The sequence below is a fragment of the Scardinius erythrophthalmus genome, assembly GCF_964197995.2.
Source record: "Scardinius erythrophthalmus genome assembly, chromosome: 4".
NCBI classification, from domain to species: Eukaryota; Metazoa; Chordata; class Actinopteri; order Cypriniformes; family Leuciscidae; genus Scardinius; species Scardinius erythrophthalmus.
This window is the reverse complement of record NC_138224.1, coordinates 37,815,676-37,826,382: the sequence shown is the minus strand read 5'-3', so window position 1 is coordinate 37,826,382 and position 10,707 is coordinate 37,815,676. Positions and strand designations below refer to the sequence as shown.

General features: G+C 34.7%; 1 protein-coding gene across 1 annotated transcript; it reads right to left on the bottom strand.

The window, feature by feature from the left end:
- Nucleotides 1-8,824: 8,824 nt before the first annotated feature.
- Nucleotides 8,825-9,880, bottom strand: LOC308689297 (putative inhibitor of apoptosis; the record flags this gene model as incomplete). Its single annotated transcript, XM_081362950.1, has 1 exon — nucleotides 8,825-9,880. The coding sequence occupies one exon, from the start codon at nucleotides 9,878-9,880 to the stop codon at nucleotides 8,825-8,827; it is 1,056 nt and encodes a 351-aa protein (XP_081219076.1).
- Nucleotides 9,881-10,707: the final 827 nt, after the last annotated feature.

The window sequence follows — 10,707 nt, the reverse complement described above, 5'->3', positions numbered from 1 at the left end:
CGAAAGGCTGCGTCTCCTTTTGATTGACAGCGATTTCATACAATAAAAAGTCGCTGATGCTGAAGCTGTTCGAGCTCAGGCCCATCGCGGATTTTTCAAATGTAGTCGAAAGACAAACTGCTGCAAACTATTTCTTGGTATTTGCTTGTCGAAATTTCTAGCCAATTTTCATAATACATTTCACACAATTCTACATTTATACCTTTATTATATTATTACTTTTTTTTATATATTATTATTAGTAATAATTAAAAAATAATAATTAAAATAATTAAAAAATATATATTATTATTAGTAGTATTATTATACTTTATTATATTATTATTTATACCTTTATTATATTATTACATTTATACAATTATATTTAACTCTGCTGGCCATTGAGAGGACACTGGTCAAGTCACTGGAAAAGACGCCTAGTTGGTACAACAGGGTCACAGAGCATTTTCCTGAAAAGGAACGTAAAATTTACGTATAAATAAATGGACCATTTTTATGATGTAGGCCGAGAATGAGCTTCCCCTCTTTGAAAGACCAGTAGCCGCCACTGATGCGCGCGCATCCAAGGGGCAAAACCACTATCTGTTATGCCGAGTTCTGTAAAAGAACATAGTAATTAACGTAGATTTCACATTGTTTGTAAATTCTTGTTGACTCAGTAATAAACTGCAATTTCAGAGTTGGATCTGTTTGTTTGTGTTTCATTTGCATATTAATATAACATTATGTAAAACGTTAGCTAGTTGACTAGTAGGTTATAATGTTATAGAGTAGTACTTATAGGGCACCTTATGTCAAAATGATTAATGACTTTGACCTTTGACCTTTTGACAGGTTGAACTTCCGGTGACCTTATGATTGATGGGTTGAACTTCCGGAATGAGGTCATGGGATTAACCTTTGCCCATCCTCCCTATCGATCATGGGTTTTGACAGTTAGTTTTTGCCCTATGACCTAGCTAGTACTAAATCATAATTTTGACGGTTAGTTTTTGACCTTATTAACCATTTTAGCCCTAAATCATAGTTTTGACGGTTATATGTGTGTGATTTTTGCCGGTTGTTTGAACTTTGTCCCAGTTATATGTGTGTGCGTGTGTGGTTATATGGCTTGTGCCTGCGCCCCCACCACAGTAAAAGTGAGAAGCGTATGTCACACAAAATAATCTCATTGATCCAATTATTTTAGTTTTAGATGAATAAAAGAATATGAAATAAAAAGCTTACTAAAACCAATTATTTTAGTTTTAGATGAATAAAAGAATATGAAATAAAAAGCTTACTAAAACCAATTATTTTAGTTTTAGATGAATAAAAGAATATGAAATAAAAAGCTTACTAAAACCAATTATTTTAGTTTAAAATAACGCTCCCCCAAGTGCTAATGGGCCATCAAGTGAGGCAGCCTGAAAGAATGAGGAGATTCAAATGTTGATTGAGATTCAGATCAAATGAGATTCAGAGTACTATTCCAGCACATGCATAACTGATGGACATTTAGCAATGCTGATAAAGCAACACAATATAAGCTCTTTTATATTAACATTACCAATCAATAATTGTTATATTGTGCATATAACAACACATTTGTTGCAAAGCCACACAGGCACATATAGGCTACATTTGTATCATCACTAAGTATATAAACAAAATGTAACTAACATCTGTAAAATAGTAGGTAAATATGTACTTTTTCTGATTTCTGACTGTGTTGCTAAGCGCACTCCGAGTTGCAGGCGGAGGTAGTGATGAAGCTACATTCCTTTTAAAAAAGTTGAAGAATATTATTACATAAATATAACTATAGTAGCATAGTCTATAATGAATAACTGATGTAAATAATTTTAGACACGTGCAATAAGCCTATATGCGTGTCAATGGGCCATTACCGGAGAGGCACACCGCAAACATTAGCCTAACACATTTGTGCACTTCATTAACTGGGTATATTTACACATTTACACACATTTACAACTGATATTTGCGAGCATGCATCGTTAATGATAATGAGGCAGCATTTATATAGTCAAAATATAATCTAAACACCTACTAGGCCTCCTTTCTAAAATAATTTCTAAATTCTATCTTTCATACATAATGATCTAAACATATCATTTAGGCTACACATACAAATACAAATTTCCTAACCAAGGGGTGTAGCATATGTACACAAAAAAAACAAAACAAAACATTTTTGACGTTGAAATGGTACGAGATATTAAATTCATGGTATAGATATGCACTTTCATTAGATCGTGTTGAATATAGGTAGATATCAAATGTCAATACTCTGGATGGCAAGTCCACCCAGTATAATACAGATAGTGGACAACCAGAATGCCTAATACCGCCGCGCCAGCTGCTAAACCAGCCGCATTTCAAAGTCGTTCCCGAAATGACCGCCAGGTGGCGCAAAGGGACATTGTGCAAAACAGCAGCAATTGCCGTATTTTAAAATGTAAGTGGGTTAAATATAAAACCCTAAGCCTAATAGGCATATTTTTCATATATATAAATAGGCCTATTAGGCTACAACAGAATAGAACCAAAGATAGAATCAATTTTAGAACTGAAAAAATAGAATCAAAAGTTAAAAATAGAGACGATATTAGGAGCAATGACGCTGAATATTTTTACTATTCTATTGAGGAATTAGATAAATGAAGAGCTCTCGTGAGCGATACAATTGCATAGTAATTCGTAGTGATTTCAAAAGCAGTCCTTAAAAAAAAAATAATAATACATGGAGTAGTGTGGCATAATTTTTGAGAGATTACGCGGAACGCGTTTTAGTTAAGATCCTGGTTTCAATGCCCTTAATGTATATAGGCTAGGCTACTGCTTTAAAAAAATGTCACAACGCGTTTTGAGATTGTTTTGAATTAAACATTGAAGTTTAAAATGTAGTGTTTTGGCACATCAGGCCGAGTGGCGTTACACATTGTTCAAAAATCAGGTTTTATTCTGGCATGGTGAATTGGCGTTAGATTTGTTTTTGTTTTTTGATTTATTAGATTTAGATTTTAGATTTCGTTAGATTTATTTTTCTCATAACAGCTAAAATAACTTAATATATGCCTTGTCTTAATATGACCTACTTAATATAGGCAATAGGCATATAATAGCCTATATTATAAATTAGCAAAACTTGGCCACTAAATATTTAATTTTCAATTATTTTAATTATCACAATTAAAGTTTTAATTTTATTAAATTGAACAAGCGCAACAATCAGCATTTAATAAAATAAAAATATTCTAAAAGATGTATTATTAATAATAATAATTATTAACATCTATTGATAATATGATATCATTATTAATAACGCCGCGTGCGCGTGTCTGTGTCCGTCTATGCGCGCCCCCTCTCCGTCTGAGCTCTGACCCCCTCCTTTGCATACCAGAGTACGGTGAAATCTCACACTAACAAAAGTTGAAAACATGCCTTTAAAAGTATAATATAAATATCTTATTGATCCAATTGTTTTAGTTTTAGATGAATAAAAGTATATAAAAAAGCTTACTAAAACCAATTATTTTAGTTTTAGATGAATAAAAGTATACAAAATAAAAAGCTTAATAAAACCAATTATTTTAGTTTTAGATGAATAAAAGAATAAAAAAATGACTGAGTTAAAATTAACACATCAATGTCCATACCATTGATGCCCACAAAAATAATTAAACTATAGTTGAAAAACATACCTTTAAAAATGTATAAATGTAATGGTTATAAAATAATTTTACTAAGGTTGGAAAAAATATTCAGTTCTTTTAAAAGAATATAACATAAAAAGCTTACTAAAACCAATTGTTTTAGTTTTAGATAAAAGTAAATAAAATCATCTTACCTTATTTTAGAGAGAGAGTTGAAGAAGTGGCTCCTAACACATCATTGTCCATTGATGTCCACAAAAAATGCAATGTATGAATGGATTCAAAATTGTTTTACACAACTGAATTCATATAGTCATTCCTGAATGTCTCTCAAAGCACCGTCTCAAAACATAGGCAGGCGCGCGGTATGTGCGTCAAAAAGTAAAACACACGTGTGTGTGTGTGTGTGTGTGTGTGTGTGTGTGTGTGTGTGTGTGTGCGCGCCCCTTCACATGTGAGCTTTGACCCCTCTCCTTCGCATACCAGAGCACAGTGAAAGTGAGGAAGGGGTTTCCTAATATCACACTCACAAAAGTTGAAAAACATACTGTTCCTTAAAAGTGTATAAATAAAATGGTTATATAAATATACTGAAACCAATTATTTTAGATGAATAAATAAAATTCATCTTACATGTTTAGAGTTACAACTCTTAAGAGAGTTACCATAAATCACAGAGGTTCTCTCTCACACCATGCGTCTCTGACTCAGAGGGGTGTATTCAGTTATGGGATGAGACATTGTGAATGGTGTGTTAAACTTATAATCTTAAAAGGTTAAATGATATCTTTTAAAAATAAAAGATGTTTTAAATTATTGAAAGTCTTAATAAAAAACAAATACAACGATGGTCTGTGGAAAAATTTGACTTGAACATAAAGTATTTTTTTTTTTATCATGGGTATGTAAAATAATTTGAAAATGTTTAAAGCGTCACAAGTCATCTCACGCCTGTGAAATATTCAATAATTTCTTAAGTTGTATCTGTGAGAAAATGACAACCACATAGGCCTATCTTCAGAGAGAGCAACCATGAAAACATTTAGAAACTGGGAATCTTCCAGAAATAAGGTCCTTCCGATCAGCGCTGAGAAAGAAGTTACTTGACAATAATGATAGCTTCAGGATATCGGATGACAGATGAGCCTCTGTGCATCGTGTCAGAGCGTATGTCATGTTAGTCTGCTAACGCCTTTCCATACTAAATTTATTTCAAATCATAATCGTAAAAGTTTAAATATTGTTTAAATTAAATCTTTAAAGTTTGAATACATACTCATCTTCTATTTATCTTTTAGAAGACTTGTGTATGATATAAATTATTTTGTTTAACGGTGACCTAAAGTATAATTGTTATTAAACAATGTCTGTTCAAAACTTTAGGTGGTCGTCTTAAATCTCATTTATATGAAAAAGATTCAATTAGCATTTTTTTTGTCCATCTGGGGGTTTCAATTTTTATGGTGGGGGTTTTCCATAGCTATCCCGTACACCTAAAAACGACCATCACAGAAAACTACATTAAAAATGAAATAAATAAATCATTTTATAAAATGTAAACAAAGTTTTAGCTAAATAAAAACACCTTGCATTTCCAGAGAGGCGAAGTAGTTCTTTATGCACTGATAAAAATAATCCAAAAAAGCAAATAGTTTAAGTTGTCATAAACAGAGCAAAAGAAAACAAATCCTTCAGTGATAAACTACAGTGTGAACTGAAGCTTCAGGATATAGGGCGACAGAACAGATGAGTCTCGGCGGACAATGTCACAGTAAATCTAGTCTGCTAACGCCTTTCCAGAGTACATCCAGAGTTTACACTAATTTCATTTAAAAGCATAACCTTAAAAGTTTAAATCAAATCTTTAAAAGTTTTATTAAAATCATATCTTCTTAGAAGATTTATTGTTACTAAGCAGCGTCTATCCAAAAACTTTAGATTGTTACATACAACATACAACAGACAACATGAAACATGTTGTCAAAGTTTGTCACAATGTTTTTTAAGAAATCCGAGGACTCGACATTGCTCTAATTTAGACTAGGTTGTATCATTTGGAAAATCAAAGTAAAAAATCACACATCGTCTTAATTCAAAGCATGATCTTACTTTTTCTACGGTAGCTATGATCTATTACACGTATAAGATGTATAAGATCATATCTCCCGCACTAGGGTGAAACCCTTTACTGAGAATATACCACCGGTCATCTACTCAAAATATATGTAGAAGTTTCAAATGTTAGCATTTGTTGATGGTGGCCGCATGAACAGACTTTGGGGAGAGCTATAGCAGGAATCATGACCTTTGACCTCCTCGATTTTGGAGGCTTTTTTTGTTAAAGATTTCTCCCATCTAGCGGTTCTCCCATCTACTCGCTTTTTCAACTTTGGTAAATGTGCCAAGAATCTATGACAACATGTCTTCCGATAGCGCTTCATCGAGTTTAATTGTACATGTTCTACCGTTATGATGTACTTGTTACATGTTCTACCGTTCTATATAATGATTTACACAACCAAGCTTGTCATTTAGACCGTAACTTTGACTTACCCGTCGAGAAGAAAGCAGGCAACTTCCATTTCAAAGTCTTTCTCCTTCATTAGCTCTTTTTCACCTGGGAAAAGCTATCCCGATATTTATTTACATACCGATAAATTAAATTTGAATTTAATTAAAACTTCTCCTGTGGCTCGGCATAACTATGATCCAGCATTATATTGTACCCTGCAGTGCAGCCTTTCAAATGTGCCGCGGGAAGTATCAATGTCTCCCATATGGTCTAGCGGTTAGGATTCCTGGTTTTCATCCAGGCTGCCCGGGTTCGACTCCCGGTATGGGAAGACAATTTTTTTTACATTGCCAACAAAATTCAAGTTATTCAAGTTCATAAATAATCATTTTTAGTAATTCATAGTCTTAGAGGCCTACACGAACTGCAGAAACAAGCAGTTTCTTGAAGATTCAGTACTGAATCATTTTCACAAATACAATTATATTGAATTCAGAAAATTTCACTATGGAATACTTTATCATAATTTTAATTTAGTACGTCATCATTTCATCTCATAATTATGACGCATAGTCATAATTTCAACTTTTTTAAGTCATCATTTCGACTTGTCATAATTATTACTTAATCCAGAATTACAATTTTTGTCAATGACGCCTTTTTAATGTAATACTTAAAACGTTTTTAAGTCATAATTTGGTTGTTGACTATAGTAGTGTTGAGTTAGGCTAGTGCTTTTTGTCCCTCTCTGCTCTTTTTCAAGATGGCGGAACGACACGGAAGCCTCCTTGGACTTACCCGTCCCATGTAAATAAAGATTAGAAATTAACTCAGATCATTGGCACAGATCATTTTACACCCATGAGGACTTATTTTATGAATACAGACAATGATTTTAGCTAATAAAAAAACTTTAGTTTCAGATGTTTAAATGACAACATACCATTTTTCAATCTACACATGAGAGACCTTCAGAAGTTTCAGAAGGCCTTCAACGGCTTAGGTCCGTTGGCGAAAACACTGCATGTGTAAGGTTGTTTTCCAGATTTTCACCCAAAATCAAATACTGTATGACACTTTTCAAAGTTAGAATAAAAAGACCTGTTGTGTTCTGACACAAGGCCATTAACTTGTTTTTTTTTTTTTTTTTTGCTTATTTCTACAAACATTATCATGGTTTTGTTTAATCGTATTCATATTTATCAGGTTGATGTTTAGTTTAGATGTGGATGGCTAAGTTTCAGGCATAGTGCAACCAGATTTATCTAACATCTCACTCACAACACAAAACGTTGTAAATAAACATGTTCAAACTGTAATTTAACCATATTTTATTAATATTATGTTGATTTAAAGTTTTTGTTATTAACTAATACCTTTATCTTTTAACTAACATCCGGCACAAAATGAAAGAGATCTCAGATCACAATCTACATTGTTAGATATTCTCCTCCTTAGTATCTTTGGGTGTATTTTTACACGGCAGCATATTTTGTCACACCGTAGTGATGCAAAGTTCCACACTCTATAACTTTAAAACATCATCTTTGGAATCACACGTGTCCAAGTAAGATTCAAAAAGACCAAATTACTAAGAATTTGTGATACACAAATAAATACACAAAAGTTTATTACTCCGCTAGATTTAGTCATCTTGTTCAGATAGTAGGCGACACTGTTTCACATGTTGTATGTTGGACCGTATGTGTTTAGGTGAAGACGTTTCTTTGAGAGCCGTCTATAGAAATAAATGACGATTAAGAATTTAAGCGATAGTTTGACTAAATTGATATCAATCACACAAATACGAATCACACAAAAGTACATGCTGTTTTACACTTAAACTATTACAACAGAATCACATCCGACTATTGCACCGAGAGAGGCATATTCAAAGTTCCACACTTTGGTAAAACCTGCAGATAAAATTGCACGAATAGTAAATTCTAATTCTTCATCACCATGAGCCATTTAAAAACATACACAGAAAAAGCCACTATAGTGATCAGTTTTGACTTTTGGGGGTTTTGTCATTGACATTTTTTGCTTCTTTTTGTTTTTGTACAGTTTGCAAAAAGTATATAGTCTCAGAGCGTGGTCAAACATGTTCATATAGGAATGTATCCTATACATTATAGGTCCTTCTAGTATGAGAGTGTTTAGTATGAGAGTGAATCTTTCTGCTATGTCTACGAAACATCTGTTACCTATTACAGTTTAAACTCGTCTAACTATTACACTTATTTTGTTATTATACACAGTTAAGCTAATGAATTACAGTTGATAAGTGTTATATTCATGTGAAAGGGGGGATGATTCATTTTTTATTCCGTCCACACCAGAGTTTTAGGCATCCGTCTTTTAGGCCCGATCCAGAAAACAGACGTTGTGTCTTAATAATTGCTCTTCTTTTTATGATCTTCTTTTTATTCTGCATAATGCTGAAATATTTTAACCTATCGTCAATTTCAAGCGTTAGATAAATCGTCTAACTATTATATCTTGTTTATACCTGGATTCTTGTTTAACAGCGCTATTGTTCTCGGCCTCATCAAAGTTCACATAGTTTTCACCGACTCTGAAACAAGACCAAATATTAGTTGCTCTTATTTAATTTTGGTTACATTGTTTTTATGCATCATGTTAAATGTAAATTTTATGATAGGAAAGTACGGACAGCGCCTTTGACCAATCCTCTACATATGGGGCACTTGCTCAGAGAAGGCGCACATTCTTTGCACACAACTAGGTGACCACAGGGGATGAAGACAATGTTCACTTCCTTATCCATGCAAACTTTGCAGATGCGCTCCTCTTGAAGTCTTCTTAACTGTTCCTCCATAGGCAAGTCTGAAAGATCTTGACTCGGTGATGCAGCTTCATTTGTCTGGACCGTCAGGCCACACTCAAATTCCATCTCTAAAGCAGACGTCACCACAGGATTGTTCTCTTGTTCTCTCACAAATTCTCTTGAGTCGCTGTCTCCATTAGTCAATAGCCGCTCAAATAGTCTTGGAAATCTTGCTTGAATCTGATGGACAAACTCTTGGCCCTTTTCTTGCAGCAGGTATTCACATCTTGGAAACCACTTGGCATGTTCTACCCATGGATCATCACCAGACTCCCAACATCTGAGTCCACCATCGCAACAAAAGCACTTCACGTCATCATTACGACCACCATAGTAAAAACCAGCCTTAGCCAATTGGTCTGGTCGAACAGTTATTCTTGAGGGCCAGTAGACAAATGTGAGCAACCGGTCTTCACACTGTTGCATTGCCGATACATTGGAAAGGATAGATAAAGGTACATTATCTGCACGGTCATCTCGAACGAAGCGGCAGTGGGGGTAATGCCTCTGGTGTTCTGATACTGCCAGATCTCCCGGTTCCCAGTTGCTAAGCTGGCCTCCACAACTGAAGCAAGCCACTCTGTCGCCCTGGCCAAGGTAGTAGAAACCACTTTTGGCAAGCTCGGCCGGAGCTACTGGTGCAAGAGTCCAATTCTGAAAGGTGTCAAAGCGTTCCTGTTCCCGACGCATGTCAGGATTCTGACAAGCCGGAGGGCGCTGGTGAGACATATCCATGTTTAAGTAAACTCCTCCGTTTGGCCTGATACGGATGCCGGGGTGGTCGATGTAACGGGTGTCGCAGGGGTGGAAAGAGGATGGCTTCGTTGCGAAGCGGGGAAAGGGCACTTTTGATGAAGACATAAAAATGGGGCCACAGGGCGTATCCACTCAAGCCCTTTTCTCTGCCGGACATCCCATGACTAGTGTCTAGTCGTCCATGACAGAACACATCATCTTATTAAAAAATGTAATGAGAACAAAGAACAACACCACAAAATGTCCTTTCTTATGCTCTGTACACAGCGGGGAAATTAGTTGTATCATTTGATATGATACAACTGTATTGCCGCCTCGGGAATACAGTAATTAAAATGCAGAAAACAAATATTTAATCTTTTAAATCATGTAGTATTCTAAATATTATTATTATAATACTATTTTTATGAGCTCAGACATGACCGCAATAGTCTTTTTGTAATTTTTTTATTTCAACATTATACTTTCATACATTGAAGAAGAAATTTGAGTGAAAGACATTTACAGATGGTCTAACCAGAATAGAAAATCTCTGCAGGCTATCATGTTTTGCTCCAGGGTATAGTTGACCAGACTTTCAACTAATTGTTTCAACGTCAGTTTTTGCATTTTTTGACACCAGTGACACACAGAGATCCGTTACAAATGTCCATATAGCGAGAATTTCTGTGATTTCGAATTCGTCGCAACATCCACCCAACACATCCAGAACTTTTCTGCGGATTACGCCGATCGGCTCTTTGCCGTTAAAAAACATGGGCGTTACATCAGGCCATGGCTTTGTCAAGCCTCTTACGACGTCCATTTCATTTTTGAGATTTGTCACACGTTTGGTATCCTGCCATACGTGTGACAAATCTTTTTTCATCTTGTAACAAATCTTTTTTCGTGTGTAATCTTTTTTCATATCACACGCAGCGTCGATGATCCTG